Source organism: Oreochromis aureus, linkage group 3 (genome assembly GCF_013358895.1).
Source record: "Oreochromis aureus strain Israel breed Guangdong linkage group 3, ZZ_aureus, whole genome shotgun sequence".
NCBI lineage: Eukaryota > Metazoa > Chordata > Actinopteri > Cichliformes > Cichlidae > Oreochromis > Oreochromis aureus.
Window position 1 is genome coordinate 108358164 of NC_052944.1, and position 22315 is coordinate 108380478.

At 44.4% G+C, this 22315-nt stretch overlaps 1 protein-coding gene across 1 annotated transcript in view; it reads left to right on the forward strand.

The window, feature by feature from the left end:
* LOC116328930 (alpha-2-macroglobulin-like) overlaps nucleotides 1–19723 on the forward strand; it is a 48074-nt gene extending 28351 nt beyond the window's left edge. The window contains exons 24-36 of the mRNA XM_039609206.1: nucleotides 7094–7270; nucleotides 7511–7586; nucleotides 8328–8484; nucleotides 9065–9139; nucleotides 16907–17069; nucleotides 17140–17327; nucleotides 17834–18046; nucleotides 18542–18666; nucleotides 18775–18865; nucleotides 18952–19020; nucleotides 19101–19206; nucleotides 19353–19397; nucleotides 19657–19723. Coding sequence (XP_039465140.1) covers nucleotides 7094–7270; nucleotides 7511–7586; nucleotides 8328–8484; nucleotides 9065–9139; nucleotides 16907–17069; nucleotides 17140–17327; nucleotides 17834–18046; nucleotides 18542–18666; nucleotides 18775–18865; nucleotides 18952–19020; nucleotides 19101–19206; nucleotides 19353–19390 — 1478 coding nt within the window. The 3' untranslated portion in view covers nucleotides 19391–19397; nucleotides 19657–19723. The remainder of the gene's footprint in view (nucleotides 1–7093; nucleotides 7271–7510; nucleotides 7587–8327; nucleotides 8485–9064; nucleotides 9140–16906; nucleotides 17070–17139; nucleotides 17328–17833; nucleotides 18047–18541; nucleotides 18667–18774; nucleotides 18866–18951; nucleotides 19021–19100; nucleotides 19207–19352; nucleotides 19398–19656) is intronic.
* The last annotated feature ends 2592 nt before the right edge of the window (nucleotides 19724–22315 follow it).

Sequence of the window (22315 nt, forward strand, 5' to 3'; positions counted from 1 at the left end):
GCAACAGTGGGAAGGAAAAACTCCCTTTTAACAGGAAGAAACCTCCGGCAGAACCAGGCTCAGGGAGGGGCGGCCATCTGCTGCGACCGGTTGGGGTGAAAGAAGGAAAACAGGATGAAAGACATGCTGTGGAAGAGAGACAGAGATTAATAACATATATGATTCGATGCAGAGAGGTCTATTAACACATAGTGAGTGAGAAAGGTGACTGGAAAGGAAAAACTCAATGCATCATGGGAATCCCCGGCAGCCTACGTCTATTGCAGCATAACTAAGGGAGGATTCAGGGTCACCTGGTCCAGCCCTAACCATATGCTTTAGCAAAAAGGAAAGTTTTAAGCCTAATCTTAAAAGTAGAGATAGTTTCTGTCTCCCGAATCCAAACTGGAAGCTGGTTCCACAGAAGAGGGGCCTGAAAACTGAAGGCTCTCCCTCCCATTCTACTTTTAAATACCCTAGGGACAACAAGTAGGCCTGCAGAGCGAGAGCGAAGTGCTCTAATAGGGTGATATGGTACTACAAGGTCATTAAGATAAGATGGGGCCTGATTATTTAAGACCTTGTAAGTGAGGAGCAGGATTTTGAATTCAATTCTGGATTTAACAGGAAGCCAATGAAGGGAAGCCAAAACAGGAGAAATATGCTCTCTCTTCCTAGTCCCTGTCAGTACTCTTGGATTAGCTGAAGACTTTTCAGCGAGTTTTTAGGACATCCTGATAATAACGAATTACAGTAGTCCAGCCTGGAAGTAATGAAGGCATGAACTAGTTTTTCAGCATCACTCTGAGACAGGATATTTCTAATTTTAGAGATGTTGCGCAAATGGAAGAAAGCAGTCTTACATATTTGTTTAATATGTGCGTTGAAGGACATGTCCTGGTCAAAAATGACTCCAAGGTTCCTCACAGCACTACTGGAGGCCAAGGTAAATCCATCCAGAGTAAGGATCTGCTTAGATACCATATTTCTAAGATTTTCAGGGCCGAGTACAATAACCTCAGTTTTATCTGAATTAAGAAGCAGAAAGTTAGCGGCGATCCAGGTCTTTATGTCTTTAAGACATTCCTGCAGTTTAACTAATTGGTGTGTGTTACCTGGCTTCATGGACAGATAGAGCTGCGTATCATCTGCATAGCAGTGAAAATTTATGCTATGTCTTCTAATGATGCTGCCTAGGGGAAGCATGTATAATGTAAACAGAATTGGTCCTAGCACTGAACCCTGAGGAACACCATAATAGACCTTAGTGTGTGAAGAGGACTCTTCATTTACTTGAACAAATTGGAGTCTATTAGATAGATATGATACAAACCACTGCAGCGCAGTACCTGTAATACCTACAGCATGTTCCAATCGCTCTAATAGGATATTATGATCAACAGTATCGAACGCTGCACTGAGGTCTAGCAGGACAAGCACAGAGATGAGTCCACTGTCAGAGGCCATAAGAAGATCATTTGTAACCTTCACTGAAGCTGTTTCTGTGCTGTGATGAGCTCTGAAACCTGACTGAAACTCTTCAAATAAGCCATTCCTCTGCAGATGATCTGTTAGCTGTTTGACAGCTACTCTTTCAAGGATTTTTGATATGAAAGGAAGGTTGGAGATTGGCCTATAATTAGCTAAGACAGCTGGGTCTAGAGATGGCTTTTTAAGTAAAGGTTTAACTACAGCCACCTTGAAGGCCTGTGGTACATAGCCGATTATTAGAGATAGGTTGATCATATTTAAGATTGAAGAATTAATTAATGGCAGGACTTCTTTGAGCAGTTTTGTAGGAATGGGGTCTAAAAGACACGTTGATGGTTTGGAGGAAGTAATTATTGAAGTTAACTCAGAATGATCAATTGGAGAAAAGAGTCTAACTTAACATCAATGGTACTAAAAGTAGCTGTAGATAATATTACATCTGTGGGATGATTATTGGTAATTTTTCTCTAATGATAAAAATTTTATTTCTGAAGAAGTTCATGAAGTCATTACTAGTTAACGTTAAAGGGATGGTTGGCTCAGTAGAGCTCTGACTTTTTGTCAGCCTGGCTACAGTGCTGAAGAGAAACCTGGGGTTGTTCTTATTTTCTTCAATCAGTGACGAATAGTAAGATGTTCTGGCTTTGTGGAGGGCTTTCTTATAAAGCAGCAAACTATTTCTCCAGGCTAAATGATGATCCTCTAGATTTGTGACACGCCATTTCCTCTCCAGCTTACGAGTTATCTGCTTTAGGCTACGTGTTTGAGAATTATACCACGGAGTCAGGTACTTCTGATTTGAGGCCTTAGTTTTCACAGGAGCTACAGTATCCAGAGTCGCACGTAGTGAGGAGGTAAAATTATTAACAAGATAATCGACCTCTGTTGGAGTAGCGTTCAGATAGCTGCCCTGCTCTATGTTGGTACAGGGCATTGAAGATGATAACAGTGGGTGGATTATATTCTTAAACTTAGTTACAGCACTTTCAGAAAGACATCTACTTTGATAACGTCTACTCTCCACTGCTGTGTAATCAATTATTGTAAATGTGAATGTTATCAGGAAATGATCAGACAGCAGAGGGTTTTCAGGAAACACTGTTAAATGTTCAGTTTCTATGCCATATGTTAAAACAAGATCTAGAGTGTGATTAAAGTGGTGGGTGGGTTCTTTTACATTTTGAGAGAAGCCAATTGAGTCTAATAACAGATTAAATGCGATGTTGAGGCTGTCATTTTTAGCATCTACATGGATGTTAAAATCACCCACAATAATTATTTTATCAGAGCTGAGCACTAAATCAGATAAAAAGTCTGAGAAATCAGAGAGAAACTCTGTGTAAGGCCCAGGTGGACGATAGATGATAACAAGTAAGACTGGTTTCTGAGTTTTACAGCTGGGTTGGACAAGGCTAAGCATCAGGCTTTCAAATGAATTAAAAGTCTGTCTTGGTCTTTCGTTAATTAATAGACTGGTGTGGAAAATTGCTGCCACACCGCCCCCTCGGCCTGTGCTTTGAGGTTTCTGGTAGTTAGAATGACTCGGGGGTGTTGATTCATTTAAACTAACATAATCATCTGGCTGCAACCAGGTTTCTGTAAGGCAGAGTAAATCGATTTGTTGGTCAATTATTAAGTCATGTACTAACAGAGACTTGGAGGAGAGAGACCTAATATTTAATAATTCACATTTCACTGTTTTACTCTTTGGTTCAGATGTGGATTCTGTATTGTTCTTTCTTTTTGATTTTTTATGTTTAAGTTTTTTATTGCTGGTTTTTGGTTTGTTTTTTGTCTGTTTGGGAGCTGACACAGTCTCAATGGAGATGGGTTTTTGGGGGGGTAGCAGGAGGAGAGAAGCTGCAGAGAGGCGTGTAAGACTGCAACTCTGCTTCCTGGTCCCAACTCTGGATAGTCATATTTTGGGGGGTTTAATAAATTGGTCCATATTTCTAGAAATGAGAGCTGCTCCATTCAAAGTGGGATGGATGCCGTCTCTCCTAACAGGACCAGGTTTCCTCCAGAAGGTTTGCCAATTATGAGAGAGAGCATGTACCGAGTCAAAAACTTGACGACGCCAGGAAACGGGAACCACCGGGCGAGGGCGGCCGGTGGAAACGTCACAGACCAGGAGAGAACCGCCGTTCTGCACGGGTCTGTCCTCCAGTATGAGGCCCGTCTGCGTGGACTTAAGCGCCAGGATGTCTGGGTCACTGCTCTGATCGGCAGCCATGGCGGAGTAGTCTATGCCGAGAAAGACGTTAGAAACCAGCGCACGGGACAAACAGTCAGCCACATTATTGGATTTACCAGCCACGTGCCGAATGTCCGTGGTAAACTCAGAAATGGCTGCCAACTGGCGCTGCTGGCGTGCACTCCATGGATCAGAAACCTTGGACATGGCAAACGTCAAGGGTTTGTGGTCCACGTATGCGGTAAAGTGACGACCCTCAAGATAAAAAAGGAAATGACGAGTCGCCAGGTGGAGAGCCAGTAGCTCCCTGTCAAAAATGCTGTAATTGCGCTCGCTGTCACGTAGCGTATGGCTGAAAAAGGCGAGCGGTTGCCAGACACCCGAGATTCGCCGTTCCAGCACCGCACCCACCGCTATGTCCGACGCATCGGTAGTCAACGCAATCGGTGCCGACGGGGATGGGTGGGCCAGAAGGGCAGCATTAGCTAACGCCGACTTAGCATCAGAAAACGCTTGGATGCTTTCCGGAAACCAGTCACCGGAGTCATTAGCCTTCTTACCTTTTAACGCCCCATAAAGGGGCTTCAGCAGATACGCCGCTCTGGGGAGAAAACGGTTGTAAAAATTCACCATCCCCAAAAATTCCTGCAGTGCCTTAACATTCGTGGGACGCGGAAAATCTGAAACAGCTCGGACTTTGTCAGGCACCGGAACCGCGCCCTGGGCGGAAATACGGTACCCGAGGAAGTCGAGAACCGGCAACCCAAACTGGCATTTAGACGGATTAATGATCAGTCCATGCTCCGCCAAACGCCGAAAAACCTGACGCAGATGGAACATGTGTTGCTCCTCCGAGCCGCTGGCCACCAGTATATCATCAAGATATACAAAAACAAAGGGCAGCCCGCACAAGACCGAGTCCATCAACCGCTGGAAGGTTTGGGCGGCACCTTTCAGGCCAAAAGGCATGCGCAGAAACTCGAAAAGGCCGAAAGGTGTAATGACGGCGGTTTCGTGGACATCCTCCGTGCGCACGGGAACCTGGTGATATCCCCGTACCAAATCGATCTTCGAAAAAACCGAGGTCCCCGCAAACTGGGCGGATAAATCTTGGATGTGGGGAATGGGATAACGACCGTTCTCTGTGACGTTATTGAGACAGCGGAAATCCCCACAAGGTCGCCACCGACCGTCAGATTTGGGCACCATGTGTAACGGGGAAGCCCAGGCACTATTCGAACGCTGCACGATGCCCAGGCGCTCCATGGTGGCAAACTCTTCCCGAGCGACAGCCAGTTTGGCAGGGTCGAAGCGGCGCGCGCGCAAACACCGGGAGCCCTACTGTAGTTATGTAATGCTCCACCCCGTGCTTCGTCACAGTGCTCGAGAAAGTGGGAACAGTGAGTGAGGGAAACTCAGAAAGCAAACACTGAAAAGCGTCACCCGAATCTACTGAGTTAGCATGCACCACGGGCTGGGCACCCCGAGTCAAACAGGGTAATGAGGAAAATGACACAGCATCAATTAAACGTCTGTTAGCAACATCAACCAGCAGTCCGTGAGCACAAAGAAAATCAGCGCCTATTATAGGCACAGTGCTAGCAGCAACGACAAAGTTCCACTGAAAGTCACGGTCATGAAAGCAAACAGTCACCAACCTTTCACCGAAGGTTTTGATGGGGGAGCCATTAGCCGCAATTAGCAATGGCCCGCAGCCCTCAGCTAGCCTTTCCGAGCCAGCCGGGGGAAGAAGGCTCTCTGTGAGCCAGAGTCCACCAGGAAACGCCTCCCCGAGCGTGAGTCCTCTATGAAAAGCAGCCTTTCCTTGTTGCCAGCGGTTGCGGCTGCTACAGAGCGCTGGCGTGCCCGTTTCACTGGGTCTGGAAACTGCAAGGCGGGAGACAGCGCCGTGCCTTCGCCCCAAAACGCTGGTGATAAAAACAGAGCCCTTTTCCATGGTGCCGCCGTGCAGCGATTCCAGCCACCGTGGACGAGTCGGAGGGCCCCTGGAGCATCGGTGAGGGGGCGGGGGAAACCGCTGGTGAATCCGGGACAATCGCCTGGACGCCGAAACATCTGGTAGCCAGGAGGATGCGGTCCGCTTCTTCCGCAAGGGAGCAGTAATGTTTCGTGGCCAATAGGGGGGAGTTGGCAAGGCCAGCGTGCACTGGAGCCGGCAGCTGTCGGAGAAAGAGGTGGGTGAAGAGCTCTCCATGAGCTCGAGAGCTGTGCTGTCACCCAAGCCCGCGAGGGAAAGGAGTTTCTTGGCCCGCTCAGCATCAGAGAGGGAGTAACGCCGCAGCAGCAGAGCCTTGAGGGCGGTGTACTTGCCTTGGGCTGGGGGGTCCCGGAGGAGAGTCATCACGCGGCGGGTTGACAGCGGGTCAAGTGAGGCCACCACATGGTGGTATTTAGTGCCGTCGGCTGAAACTCCACGAAGAGCAAACTGTGCTTCTACGTGCACGAACCATGAAGGAGGGTCGTGAAGCCAAAAATCCGGCAATTTAAGCGCCACAGCAAACGCACCCATCGGCGGAGGTGGAAGTCCGGTGGCAGCCGATGCTTCCAGGCCGGAGCTGGCTTCGTCTTCGAGCCTTAGCATGTTCGCCACAGGGGTCAACAATGTGGAGGTATGTAATAACGACAGGAGAGGTCTCAGTGTCTCACTCCAACTTTATTAACTGACTCTCTCCAACTTCCATACAGTAAGCGCCAAAATCTCCACCTCAGCACTTCCTTTCAACTTGGGTGTGAGTGGAGCCACCTGGTTGTCCGCCACAAGATAAGCTTTTGTGTTCTTTTTGGTCAGCAGTGGTTTTGTCCATGAATGCTGTTTTTGCCCCGTCTCCTTTGTATTGTTGAATCGTAAACTATGACCTTTACAGAGGAAGGCAAGACCTTCAGTTCTGGGTGTTGTTGGGATTTATTTGACTTTTTCGGTGAGTCGTCGATGTGCGATGGAGTAATTTCGGCCACATCTTTTCTAGTTTTCTCAGTTTGTGGATAATGGGTTCCAACATGGTGCACTGGCGCTCCAAACCTGTAGAAACTTTTTTTAACCCTGTCCAAACTGAGAGATGTCAAGACTTCTCGCCTATTTTTGAATTTCTTTAAATTATGGCAATGACGTGTTTCTTTTAGCCTGCTTCCCTTTGTCAAACAAAATTTACTTGAGTGATTTCTTGATCCAGCAGGTCTGGCCTTAATCAGGTCTGGGTCTGGTTGGTGAAATGAAACTCAGTCTTCTCAGAAATATTTGGTTAATCACAGTCAATCTACGATTTTCAGTTTCAGGATGTTTTTTCGCTCAGCAAATGAAATCATCATTTAAAATTGCATATTGAAATTATTCAGGTTATCTTTGCCCAATAATACAAAGTTGTTTCACGCTAGTTTTGTTAGTTTTATTGAATCAGTGTTTTTGATCAGGTGACATCCTCGGCCGGGCTCTGAAGAACCTGGATGGATTGCTGCAGATGCCGTATGGATGTGGGGAGCAGAACATGGCTCTCCTGGCCCCCAACATCTACATCCTCCACTACCTGAAAGGCACACAGCAGCTCACCACAGCCATCATGGAAAAAGCTACTAACTTCCTCACCAGTGGCAAGTTTTTATTGTTTCCTCTAAGAAGGAAATCATTTGAATCACTTCAACACACACGGTTCAAGAAACAAGCCGACATGAGGCAGAACATTAGCCACAGTTTTTGCTCAAATGTGTCATTTTCCTCATCTGTCATAGAATTTCCCAAATCTTGATGTACACATGCAGATCCATAAACAAATGGAGTCCAATCATCACCATAGCAACAATGTCTCGATCATTGTGTCCCTGTTGTTACAGGATACCAAAGACAGCTCAACTACAAAAGTGCTGATGGTGCTTACACCACATTTGGAACAGGACCAGGAAACACTTGGTAAGAACATCACTGATCAAACATGTCATAAACCAGAGAGGTTACACTAGTTTTTAAATATCCCACCAAACAGAAGAAGTTTCTTGAAGTTTGACTACCATTAATAACATAAACATGTCTACCTCTAATACTTAAAATAATTCTACATTTAATCATTTGAATAAGCTAAAAACTTTTGGTTAATACTGTGTAATTTAGTAAGTAGGAAGGAGCATTAGTCACATAAAAAATGTTATTGATCATTATTGGAATAAAGTCAGATTTTTAAGATTAAAGTTGTAATTCTACTTAAAAAAGTCTAAATACTATTTCAATAATAAAGTCTTAATACTGTTTTGTGAAAAACCCTAACCCTTGCGTCTGTACATTAGCAGCCATTTCCTTTTATACAAATCTAACCACATGCAGATTTCTGCACCACTTTCTGCTTTTCAGTGTACTTATACTTACTGCCACACGGTTTTCATTTGCTACAAGTGACATCAGTTCCTTCCTTGTTACTAAAACTGAGTCTGAAGTACGATTTCACTAATTCAGAGGGTAAAGCAACCGTGGCAGTTTGTCCTGAAACAACTTGCCCACATTTTGGCTTTTTTCTCAAAATACATTTTCAAATTTTCAAAAATCTTGAAATTTCAACTTTATTTTCAAAATGATCAGTATTTCTTTCTCTTAATGTGACCTCACAGCCAAACATTTCCATCGTTGTAAGACGTGTAAGTGTTGTTTTCTTTTTGTCAGGCTGACTGCGTTTGTGGTAAGAAGTTTTGCCAAAGCTCAGTCTTTCGTCTATATTGATCCCAGAAAGATCGAAGAGTCTAAGTCCTGGCTGCAACATAAACAACAAGAAAATGGCTGTTTTGAAAAGTCTGGGAAACTCTTCAACAACAGAATGAAGGTAACCTGCAGTTCTTCGCTGTTAGACTGTGGAAACAGCCTCCAGTGTGGACGAACTTTAACAAATTTTATTAATAATGTCATGCATACATGGAAAACACTGTATTAAATACTGTAATAGCTCACACCAGTACATTCTATTATTTTATTTAAGAAATAATTTCCATACATCTTGCTCCATTCACACCAGCACTGCCTTCTATGTAGCATTCACACATATTTATACAAAATACAAAGTATGCACTAGAGACCAACTTGGGATTAGTATCTTGCCCATAAATATTTCGCATGCAGGCTGGAGCAGCGGGGAATCAAACCATCAGCCTTCCGATTAGTAGATGACTACACAAACTGTTTATATAGTTGGGGAAACCCGAGGTGAATCCATCCATCTCACTGGAAATACAATATCCAGATGAACAAAATCAACTTCCTGTTCATCTCTTTAGCTGGATGTTTGAACATGCATCAAGACATTCATGATACTAAAACCACATGCAGCTAAAAATCATTTTCATGACTTCATATCCCTGAATGTTGGTGCACTGATGATAAGTGTCTATGATGTCTTCTGTTGACAGGGTGGTGTATCTGATGAAGTGACTCTCAGTGCGTACGTTACTGCTGCCTTCTTGGAAATGAATACATCCCAACATGTGAGTAGACTCAAAGAATATCAAGGTATTTAACAAAAAATGAGTACAGAGTAAGTAAGTAAGTAAAATTTATTTATAAAGCGCTTTTCACAGACAGTCACAAAGCGCTGTACACAAATATTAAAATAAACAACAAAATCAATAGACATTATACACAATGTAAAAGATCAAATGTAAATAATGTATAAAAAAAAATAAAATATGTACATCAACAAAAGGCTTGTTTGAACAGAAAAGTTTTTTAAAACAATCCACAGAGTCAAGCAAACTTAACTGTAGTGGTAAACTGTTCCACAGCCTTGGTGCAACAGACTCAATGGCTCTGTCCCCTTTTGTCTTCAGTCGTGTACGGGGAACAACTAACACACTCTGAGTCTGTGAGCGGAGATGATGAGCAGCAGTGTATTTTATGAGAAGCTTGGATAAATAATCTGGAGCCTGGCCATTTGGTGCTCTGTATGTTAAAACAAGAATTTTAAAGCGAATTCTAAACTTTATTGGGAGCCAATGTAAAGAATATAAGATGGGAGTGATGTGAACACGCTTGGTAGAACGAGTTAGTAGTCTGGCTGCTGCGTTTTGTATTGCCCGGAGGCGAGAGAGAGATGATTTATCCAAGCTAGTAAACAGGGAATTACAGTAGGAGGAGAAACAGTACTGTTGATGGTATCAAATAGAATTCTTGAATTATTTTTGTGACGATTTATAAGATTATTGAAGTAAGAGGATCTAGCCTCTTTGACTGACTCATTATATAGATAACAGTACTGTTCTTTAAAGTGCTCACGATGGACAATCAGACCAATGGACTTCCACAGACACTCTGCTTTTCGATAGGAGCATCAAAGACCACGAGTCTGATTATTTAACCATGGTGTGCGGGAACTAACAGAGCGATAACTGCTTTTGAAAGGAGCAATGTGATTTAGAATGGCAAGACAGTGTTCATTAAAATAATTAGTTAAAAGCTCAACCTCATTAGAAGAACTTTTAAAATTAAAAAGAGAGGAAAACTCAGAAATTATAGAGTCGTCAATAAAGCGCCTGCGCCTGATAGAACCTTGAGGATGGTACTCTGAATTAACAGATACAGTAAAAGAGACTGACTTATGGTCGCTAAAAACAATTCATTTAAATTCAAGTGGTCAAAGGAAACACCATAGGTGAAGACCAAGTCCAGAGTGTGCCCAACCATATGAGTAGGCCCTGCTACATGCTGAACAAAGTTGAAAGATTCCATAATGCTCAGGAACTCCTTAGTGGTACTGTTTGTTGAGTCATCCACATGAATGTTGAAATCTCCAACAATGATAACCATGCCCATTTTAATGGTGGAAGTTAAGATCAGAGTTAGTCCTGCTTATCCATGGAGTTAGGTTGAACCAGCAGTCCCTACACATAAGCAGGTCTCACTACCAGAGATGGGCAGTAACGCGTTACTTGTAAGTAATCCGATTACTTTTTTCAAGTAACGAGTAAATTAAGGGATTACTATTCCCAAAATGGTAATTAGATTACCATTACTTTCCCGTAAGAACGCTGCGTTACTGCGTTACTAAAACTGTGCGGCGTTCGTGGCAACAGCTATGTGCAGATCAACAATGGATAATATATCGAGTGCGGGAGAGAGTATGAGCGTGCAGCGTTTAAAGCGTGGAAGTACTGACCTTACTTTGAGTTTGATTCCGTAAAAGGTGATGAAAATATTAGTGTCCGCTGTTCACTGCATGGGAGGAAAACTTCTTTTTACAGCGAAAAAAACCCCTAAACTTCCAAGCAAGCACCGAGTGCGCTACGAAGATTCTCTGTGAAATAGGGCGATGTTGGAATGCTACTACGCAAGTAACCCTGGCGGAAGGGGTTACATGAATAGGATGAGGGACCTATGGATTCTTTGATACCCAACATCCACAATGACGGCAAAACAACTAGTAGCTCAGTGTTCCAACATTCGAAAGAAGGGACTGCTCTCACAGCTAGAGATTGACGAGGTACAACATAAATACTATGGCAAGGAGAAGTCAGGACGCCAGGTCAGGGGGGAGATATCATCACCCCCACACGAGATTGGATACATAGCCCCAAGTGTGATAGGAGAAGGATCGTTGAGTGCGAGAGGAACTGACCTGAAAGATAGGATCATGGCCAAGCTTGAAACCTGGATCCCCCCTAGTCGGTTACCAAGATTACGTGAAGTACCCTCAGAAGGTCTGCTAGATGATGTTAATGGAGCACTACGGATGATACCTACAACCACGATTACCGACACTAACAAGCTGATCTACACTACGGCAGCAGTGATCAGTGAGATGCTTGGCTACAAGTTGAACAGCCACAAGGGGCAGTACCCTTCATGGAGAAGGAGGTTAGAGGGCAAGATCAAAGTAGCACGGAGGGAGGTTAGCCAACTAACGGAGTTGCAGAAAGGCGCGACAAAGAAGGTGCATAAGAAATACAGCAAGCTGTCCATACCTGAGGCCTTGGAAACTGCAAAGCAAAGATCATAGCCTTGGCCAGCCGCTTGAGGAGGTACACCAGAGAGATAGAAGGCAGGAGAATAAACCAGCTGTTCTCCACAGAACCAGCAAAGGTGTATCTCAGTGGCAAGGGAACAATAACAGAACAGCACCACCAAGGCTGGAGACGGAGCAATACTGGAAGAGCATATGGGAGAAGGAAGCAACCCATAACGGCAATGCTCAGTGGCTAGTGGATCTGAGGGCAGACCATAGCGACCTCCCTGAACAGGGTCCAGTAACCATCACAGTGGCAGACATCCAAGAAAGGGTCTCCAGTATGAAGAGTTAGACAGCACTAGGGCCCGACAAGGTTCACACCTACTGGCTGAAGAAGCTGACTGCACTCCACGAGCGTCTGGCAGCACAAATGAACCAGCTGCTAGTTAACGAGAGACACACGGAATTGCTAACCGAAGGTCGGACGGTCCTGATCCCCAAGGACCCCAAGAAGGGACCGGTCCCATCCAACTACCGACCAATAACCTGCCTCAGTACTACATGGAAGCTCCTGTCAGGCATCATATCGGCTAAGATGAACAGGCAAATGGGTCAATACATGAGTGGGGCACAGAAAGGGATTGGCAAGAATACCAGAGGCGCAAAACACCAGCTACTGGTAGACAGAACAGTCAGCCGAGACTGCAAGACCAGACTGACCAACCTGTTGTCAGGAGGAGAAATATTTTACTGCTATTATTTGCTGCTATCTCTATAATCATCATTACCATTTCATTGTTAATAGTGATGTTGCTTTCACAGATGCATTCAGATGTTCAAATATATTGGTATTATATTAGTCTTTATTACAAGTCCAGTAAGAACCACTTCAAATTGTTGAGTTGAATCTATAATTTTAAAGGCTTTCGAATGTTTTTATATTCTTATACTGAAGTCTTCAGTGGGTGAAGCACTCAAAGAGCAGGGACAGGAAACACGTCTGCAAGGCATGCTTTTGCAGAAGTGAAACTGAAAGCAGACTCTGAATGCAAGTACTGTGAGTAGGATAGGAAACTGTATTAAGCTTTTAGTAGAGGCTTTTGATTAAAACATTTATTCAGTAGAGTACACATACATAGTTTTGGTTCGGTTATTACATATACGAGAGCGGCTTCTGTCTCTCTGTCTGGGGGAGGTCAGGAGATATTCGACAGGTGAAATGGGGTGCGATTGTGGTTAGCACATAGACATACACGTAACCACACACACACTTAGTTAGAGGGATCACTGATAGGGGAAAGTTCAAATTGTTTTGCTTGGGGTTGCTTTTAGACTATATTAGGAGGAGCAAACATATTGGCAGATCTGAGAAGGAAAAACCTGTGTTATGAAGATGATTTTAATCTTTTATACATGATTGCATTTGAGCATATTAAAGAGCTGTGGCTCCTGGTCAAGTGAAGGTCAGAAACTCTTGGCAGGCGTTATGATCAGCCAATACAAGGTGAGGGGGACAGGAGCTCTGAAAGGAATTGCAACACACCTGCTTACATGACATATGCCTGGAGTTATTTTTATCTTTTATTACTTATATCCTTTAGAGCTAAGATTTAAGTTTGTATCATTTATCACTTAGATCCTTTGAAGTAAGTTTTAAGGTTCATTTATGTTCAGTTTAAGTAAGTTTCCTTCATGGTTTGAGTAGCATCATTTGAGTGTGACATTTAGTCTAGAAGTCACTCATAGTTCAGCTGTGTATGAGCTCAGGCCTTATGTCTGGCGAGGACGAAAGGTGTGAGGTGAGCTGGGGTGCAGGAGAGGTCATGACACGTACGCAGTACACAGCACGCACGCGCCCCCGCACGTGCACGCACACACAAATTAGATAGACTCAGTTAGTAGGTAAGAGTGAATCATGTTTTGCTCGCGACTGCAAAGTTGTGCATGAGTGACATTTTGTGCAGAACGTGGACCAGATGTCCCAGAGATAAGCGACAGCGAGGATGGAGACAGGAAGCATCTGCCGTCGAGGCGAAGATGATGTTCTGTTTTAAACTATGTTAAAAGTCATTGTGGTTTTGGAGTGACGTATGCTTTGTTTGAGTCTGCCTGGCAACAGGAAGACTGCCAACCCTATAAGACCTTTGTTTGACGATTGTAAGTTTAGTTCGACGCTGAAATCTGCACAGCGGTCGGACTCACACGTGTTCATTAAAATGCCGTCTAATTTGCACCCGGCTGGATCTGTGGTTATTTTTAGATTCCTCCTCAACATTTTTGAACCCTAACATTGTGCACAGCCTGGATTGATTACAAGAAGGCCTATGACTCAATGCCCCACAGCTGGATACTGGAATGCCTAGAATTGTACAAGATCAACAGGACCCTAAGAGCCTTCATCAGGAACTCAATGGGGATGTGGCATACAACACTAGAGGCTAACTCTGAGGCCATAGCACAAGTCACCATCAAGTGTGGGATCTACCAAGGAGATGCTCTGTCCCCACTGCTGTTCTGCATAGGCCTGAACCCCCTCAGTGAGATCATTAACAAGACTGGCTACGGATACCGACTACAGAATGGAGCGGTTGTCAGCCACCTCCTGTACATGGATGACATCAAGCTGTATGCTAAGAGTGAACGAGACATTGATTCACTGATACACACTACCAGGATATACAGCAATGACATTGGAATGTCATTCGGACTGGAGAAGTGTAGTTGGATGGTAACAAAGAGAGGGAAGGTAGTCAGAACTGAGGGGACTGAACTACCAGAAGGCAACATTGCAGACATAGAGGACAGTTACAAGTACCTGGGGATCCTGCAAGCGAATGGGAACCATGAACAGGCCGCTAGGAAAGCTGCAACCACCAAGTACCTGCAGAGGGTCAGGCAAGTCCTGAGGAGTCAGCTGAACGCTAAGAACAAGATCCGGGCCATCAACACCTACGCCCTGCCCGTGATCAGGTACCCTGCTGGAGTAATAGGCTGGCCAAAGGAGGAGATAAAAGCCACTGACATAAAGACAAGAAAGCTCCTTACCATGCATGGAGGGTTTCACCCCAAGTCCAGCACCCTGACGGTGCGCACACACCGAACGCGATAGAGGCGGCCAGAGCGTCAGGTTCACATGTAAAGTCAATGGAAAGAGCGCGATGACACGCGATTGCGCATCCGGCGAAAATGCGGAAGCAGATTTGTGTCGCGAAAACGCCAAAACCCGTGGCGCGCGTCAGTGTACCCGTGTGGGGGCGCGTTTGACTCGCCAAAAAAACCACGCGTGTCAGATTGTGTGTTGCATTTTGTGCACACGCCCGTACCGCGCCAGCCGCTGGAGTTGGAAAATATGAACTCCGGCGCCAAATCGGCGCCCGACAACCAATCAGGAGGCGGTGGCGTGGCTGTAACCAGGTCACAGGGGCAGATCAAACCAAAGCCCTTCATTCTTCATTCAGTATGGAGGAAAAACTCATCACTGCCGTGGCTAATCACCCAGAGCTGTATGATGCCAGCTGCTACTTCTACCGAGACAGGAATAAAAAGGACCGAGCTTGGAGGCACAGAAGTGAGGAGATCGGGCAACCTGGTAAGTTCATTCATTCTCCTTTTTAATTTTCAGACTGACCCGATAAAGCCGCGCGAAAAAGCTAGCAAGCCCGCCTACTGTCCCGCTATTTTCCCACTGATGTACAAATACCTTTCCGCTAACAAGATAATGTGTTTATTCAGAGGACATCTGCAGCACAATACATCTGGCACAACTTCCTCCCACATTTCCGGTCCACGCGCGTGGAAAGATGCAATTTTGAGGCGCGATGGGTTTTTCTTGGACACGCGTTGAGGTGCGAATGTGCACGCGTCAAATTAGGGGCGTTTAGGGCGTTTTCGCTCGCCTCTATCGCGTTCGGTGTGAACGCAGCCTGAGGCTGTACGCTAAGCGGAAGGAAGGGGGCCGGAGACTGGTTAGTGTCAGCACCACAGTCCAGGATTAGACAAGAAACATCCACAAATACATCACGAAGATGGCCCCAACTGATAGCGTGCTCAATGAATACCTCAGGCAGCAGAAACCCAAGAAAGAGGAGGAAGGCGAGGAACCATCATGGAAGGACAGGCCCCTGCACGGTATGTACCACCGGCAGATAGAGGAGGTGGCTGATATCCAGAAATCCTACCAGTGGCTGTACAAAGCTGGACCGAGGCTGGGGTCTATCACACCAGGCAAGACCCCAGGTGCAGGCTCTGTAAAGATGCCCCAGAGACAATCCAGCACATAACAGATGCTAGCAGGCAAGGCATACATGGAACGCCATAACCAAGTGGCCGGCATAGTGTACAGGATAATGTGCCAAGTATAACCTGGAAGTCCCGAGGTCAAAATGGGAGATGCCCCCAAGGGTGATGGAGAATGACCGAGCTAAGATCCTGTGGGACTTCCAGATGCAGACGGACAAAATGGTGGTGGCTAACCAACCGGACATAGTGGTGGTAGACAAACAGAAGAAGACGGCTGTAGTGATCGATGTAGCGGTTCCGAATGACAGCAATATCAGGAAGAAGGAACACGAGAAGCTGGAGAAATACCAAGGGCTCAGAGAAGAGCTCGAGAGGATGTGGAGGGTGAAGGTAACGGTGGTCCCCGTGGTAATTGGAGCACTAGGTGCGGTGACTCCCAAGCTAGGCGAGTGGCTCCAGCAGATCCCGGGAACAACATCGGAGATCTCTGTCCAGAAGAGCGCAGTCCTGGGAACAGCTAAGATACTGCGCAGGACCCTCAAGCTCCCAGGCCTCCGGTAGAGGACCCGAGCTTGAAGGATAAACCGCCCGCAGGGGCGAGATGGGTGTTTTTTATATATATATACATATATATATATATATATATATACCTGTACACACTCACTCACTCACTCACTCACTCTCACTCTCTCACACACACTTTTCATATCCTCCCTGGTGAATTTGATGTGTCGGTCCACCGAGTTAATGTGATCCGTGAATTGTGGTATGTCCTGAGATTTGATTTTCACCCAGGTGTCATCCACATATCTGAACTCTCACCAGCAAGAACTTGTATCACCACCCAACCTGTACAGTGTTTTTTCAATATGTTCTTTATATTGTAAATACTACTACAAATACGCTCTATGCTTGATCTGTACTTTCCTCTAATCATCTGCCACTTTCTATTATCACGCTGATGTTTTGAGTGACTAAATCAGGAAAACTGCCTCCTATTCTTCTCATACTGGGTTTAATGAAAGAAGATTTCCGTTTTTCCATTGAAGTTCTTTGTTTTGATCTTTTAAAGGATCCTGTGATGAACAAGAGCCTGGCTTGTCTCAAGGAGTCTCTCAGTGACCTGAGCAACACCTACACTACAGCTCTGCTGGCCTATGTGTTCACTCTGGCAGGAGACGTGGAGACCCGAGCTCACCTTCTGCAGCACTTAGACACAGTTGCAGTGAGGGAAGGTCAGTCATCCTTTAGCAGGACATCATTCAGGCTTTATTAGCATAACTGTGACTGTTATTGTGTTTGTAGGAGGTTTCCTCTACTGGTCTCAGACAGCAGCAGAAACATCAGCCTCCCTGTCAGTGGAGATCAGTTCTTATGTGCTGTTGGCCAAACTCAGCGCCTCCCCGACTGCTGAGGATCTGGGATATGTCTCTGGTATTATCAGGTGGCTGACTGGGCAGCAGAACTATTACGGAGGCTTCTCCTCCACTCAGGTACTACACCACCCGAACAGCATGAAGCTCATCTTTGAGTTAATATACAGTCTTAGACAAAATCAGAGACAGAAGAAATAATACTGAAGCTTTCAGTTTTCTATCAGATATGTAAAACAGATTTGTTTTAGCCAGGCAGGGATGTTTTTATTCTTTAGTTAGAATATGACATTTAAGTTTTGTCTAAAAATTCATTGTTTTAACAGAATAGCAATGTTACCTCAGACTTCTGTACACCAACCACACGTAACAGCCTGTAAATAACAGATCACCTGCAAGTTTATACCTGTAATTTCTATACTTTGATGATTCTCAGTTAAAGATATTTTAACCTGTTTAATATTTATTTAACCAGGAAGTGAAATTTAGAAAACTTGAGATTAAGGATCTCTTTTGTGAGAGGGTTTCAAAGTGACACGGGCAGTTTTAACTTTATGTCTATTCCACTTAAGTCCATGTAATATGGAGACATATGCTGTGTGTGTTAACCACAATCCATCCTGTAGGACACGGTGGTGGCTCTTCAGGCTCTGGCTCTCTACTCCACTCTGGTGTTCAGTCCTGAAGGTTGGAGCACAGTGACAGTTCAGGCTCCCAGCAGTCAGCTGACATTTGATGTAAATCAGAGCAACAAACTGCTCTACCAGGAGGAGGCGCTGCAGGGCATGTCAGGAAAATACAGCCTGGAGGTGAAGGGCACTGCATGTGCTTCAGTGCAGGTCAGTGACAGCATCATGTGACAAGCTCCTGGTTGATGTCAGAGAAAGGCTTTCTTCTTTTTCTTTTTACTCATAAAACTTTAGAGAGCATTAGCATTTTCACATGTAATGAAGCTCATCTTGAACATTATTTTTATACAGAATAAAGACATCAGACCTGGCAGTAATAACTGTAGAGAGGACAATGCTATTTTAAACTAAATTAGAGAACTGAGCAAAAATAAATGAACTTTCTGTCTGTATCAGAATCAGGGAAACTATTTATACCAGAGGGAAAATGAGTTGTCATGGCAGCAAATATACAACAAACATCAAGCACTTGTATAAAATGAGTGTAGATATAACAGAGATACTCATATTAAGATGAATATAGACATATAGGTATGAATATAAAAGTATGTGTGCAAATATGTGTCATGGTGTAGAGCAGTGACAGCAGGGTGCACTGAGGTGTGATTAGTTCTGTTCCACACGTGACCCAAGTGTGTTTCCCAGATTTCTGCCACCTACAACATCCCAACACCTGCTGATGTCACCACTCTCAGTGTGAAAGTCCAACTAGAGGTCACCACCACAAGTGAATCTGCTAGACCCAAATTCACTGTGCAAACACAATCGCTGTAAGTATGTGACAGGTTAGAGGTGCTCTTTACCCGTGTGGAGGAACTGCTGGTAGATGAAAAGCAAGTGTGCACACAGGTCAGTATAATCACACTGTTCAAACACAGGTACAGTGGAAAGGAGAAAACTACAAACATGGTGATCCTGGACATCAAAATGCTCTCTGGATTTTCCCCAGACCCCGAGTCTTTGAAGAGTGTGAGTAATTAGACAGATTCTACCAACGAGTGTGTCTCATGTGATAATTGTGATGATAATAATAAAATGATGTCATCTCCTCACAGCTCAAACATGGCCTCCTGGTGAGTCGTGTTGAACAAAAGGAGGATCATGTTCTGGTGTACTTAGAGGAGGTAAGTGAAAGTCACTGTGGGGACACCAGATGATGATCTTTGGTACAAACTGTGTCTGCGATTGTTTCTGTCTCGTCCAGTTACCAAAGGACACGCCCATCAACCACAGCTTAGACATCATCCAGGAGCTCCCAGTGGACAACCTGAAGCCAGCCGTGGTCAAGATCTATGACTACTACCAACCAGGTCCAAGTCTAGCTAAGCTTTACTCCAACAGCACACTGACACACTTCAGAGGATTCATCAGACTGAACAGTTCATACAAGCTGATGTTTCCATCAGTGGGACACAGAGAAATGACACTTTCATGTTTTCTACCATGTTTCTGTCAGGTGACCAGGCTGAGACCCAATACATGTTTGTCTCGTGAGCTGCAGGTAAGAAGCTGGAATAACACACAAGTACACCTTTCACACACATTCATGTTCACAGCATCAATGAAAAGGACCAACTTTCAATTCAATTCAATTCAATTTTATTTATATAGCGCCAAATCACAACAAAAGTCGCCTCAAGGCGCTTTATATTGTACAGTAGATAGCACAATAATAAATACAGAGAAAAACCCAACAATCATATGACCCCCTATGAGCAAGCACTTTGAGCTTTTACTAACTTTTATTCTTCATCTCACAGTTTGAAGAAGGTGTGGCTGGTCCTGAGGTTTCAACCTGCATTTGAATAAAGATACTTTTTCTGCTCACATGTGTGTATGCGTGTGTGTTAACAGCTCCAGTATTATTAATGCTTCTTTAATAACATGCTTCATTATTAATAATAGGCAGAATGGAAAATATAGTGCTGTGAATGCACCCCTGAGACTGGCCTTATGCCACATTTCTGTCTTTGTGCAGGTTTAGGCAAAAACAAAATGGTGCAAGTGGGCAGAACATTAAAAAAGCAAAACGTGCTCTTGGGAGACGTTCAGTGACAGCTGGCAAGTGACGTCCACGGAAATAAAAAAGAAAGAAACATGTGTGTGTGTGTGTGTGTGTGTGTGTGTGTGTGTGTGTGTGTGTGTGTGTGTGTGTGTGTGAGCCTTTAACATACAGAGTGTGTGTGTGTAATCCAACAAAGCAGCGGCTCTTTTGCTTTTTTTCAAAAAAAAGTTTGCAGGTGCAAGCGTTGCATTTTGAGGAGAAATTTATTTTGAGCGAAGAAAAGCTCAATTTGAGTGAACAAAATTCATTGCTGCGTGCCAGAAAATGTATTTCAGTGTTTGCTATTATCCACACACACACACACACACACACACACACACAGAGACACACACACACACACAACAGCAGCCCCTCTCGCTCAGTTTTTGCATTTGCGCTCGCTCGCAATGTGTTGCTTACGCTCTCAACATTTCTGCCCATGTGTGTTCAATTCTTTCTCTACACCGTTATATTTGTGCCACAAAACCAGCCAATCACAGACTTGGATGCAAAAAACATCTGGCTGGCTGTTTTGGTCTCCAATCAGCTCGAAATGACGAAATGCAATATCCCAGAATCCATTTCGTCCAAAACTCAAACGAAGCAGTGGTGGAGGAACACAGAGTGGTGGAGTTTGAAATATTACTCTTTCCTGGTCAAAAAATAAACTTTTAAAATATTTTCATGCGAGAATGGTGCTGTGTACACTTCAAATATCTGCTCGATTTATTAAGACATCACATATTTGCAAAGTTGCTCTAACGTTTTCGGAGATGCCTGTTACCCACCAGCCAGTGTTGGGAAGGTTACTTTTAAAATGTATTCCATTACAGAATACTGAATACATGCCCCAAAATGTATTCTGTAACGTATTCCGTTACGTTACTCAATGAGAGTAACGTATTCTGAGTACTTTGGATTACTTAATATATTATCATGCTTTTTACAACTACGTGAATGTACTATTGCTGTGATTTATTACTGTTACTGAAGGTCCGCGGCTCCGAACCGTAGTAAAGGGACCTCTGGCTAATACGGTGGGTTCCGTGTCGGGCTGGTAGCCGAAAACTAGCTTTACTTTGTTGTCTGGGTCAACTTTGCTTGCCAGAGACAGAGAGAGGCGTTGAAAGGCTGCTCCAACGGAACTTATTTTTTCCGGAGGAAAACACGAACACAGTGTACAGTCGAGTCTTAATAGCTTACTTACAAATGGGCTCGTCAGGCACTCTTCTTGGCTGCGGTGGTTATTATTATATTTACATGCTTCCAGCTCCCGTTTTTGCTCCGTGACAGCTCGGACTTTTCCTTTCTCTCCCTCCCTCGCTCACAGACACATAACGTGTATGGCAGTCCATTCTCCCGGCAGCACGGACTACACTGCCCATGAGGCTACATTCTTTAGAGCTATGCCTGTAGCATTCTGCCTTTTAGCTTAGCACAACAACAACAACAAAAAGGCGCTCTCTCACCCAGGAAACACGCAGAGAGAGAGCGCGTCACCCTGTAACCATGGCAACCGTAACGCTGCCGCCTGGAACAACAGAACATAGCTGTCAAACAAACCCAAACAGTCCTGACCCGCGACAATATGAAACAGGCAAGTACCGCCGTGTATTCCATTTATTTCAACAAAGTAACTGTATTCTGAATACCACCTTTTTAAACGGTAACTGTAACGGAATACAGTTACTCATATTTTGTATTTTAAATACGTAACGGCGGTACATGTATTCCGTTACTCCCCAACACTGCCACCAGCTGACCGCATAGCTGGACTGGCCATTGGGCATACTGGGCATTTGACCAGTGGCTGATGGTGATTTTTCATTTTTATGTTTGTTTGTTTGTGTCTGTAATGGTATAAACAATAAAAGGTGGTGGATTGGTCATGATCAGCTCTAGGCTACACCAATTGCAATGCATTTGTATTGAGAGGAAAAGGAACGCGATTCGTCCTGTACTTCAGCTGGAATGAAAAAAAGACAAAGCTGGAGTTATTCTGTGTTTTTGCTGCACAGCTGCCTGTTCTTCTCTCATTCTCTCCTCTCCTGTTGTTACTTCAATCACGAAACTGATCAATGATCAGCTGATCGGTTTTTCTCTCTTGTTTGTTTATCGCCCACTTTGCGCCAGAAAGAGGAAACCAGCGGATGTCGTGTTAAACAACAGCAGCACGTTTAATCTTGATCAGCTGTTGTTAGAATTTATTTAATATTACTTTCTAGTATCAGCTGATGTTTGCTGGAGCCACAGCTGTAAAGCTGCTGGTCATGATATCGGTTTGTATATGTGGTGAGAGGGAAACATGAAGATGAAACCAGGAGATGTCCTTACTGAATCATCAGAGCTGAACAGGTGATGGAGAAACAGGTTTA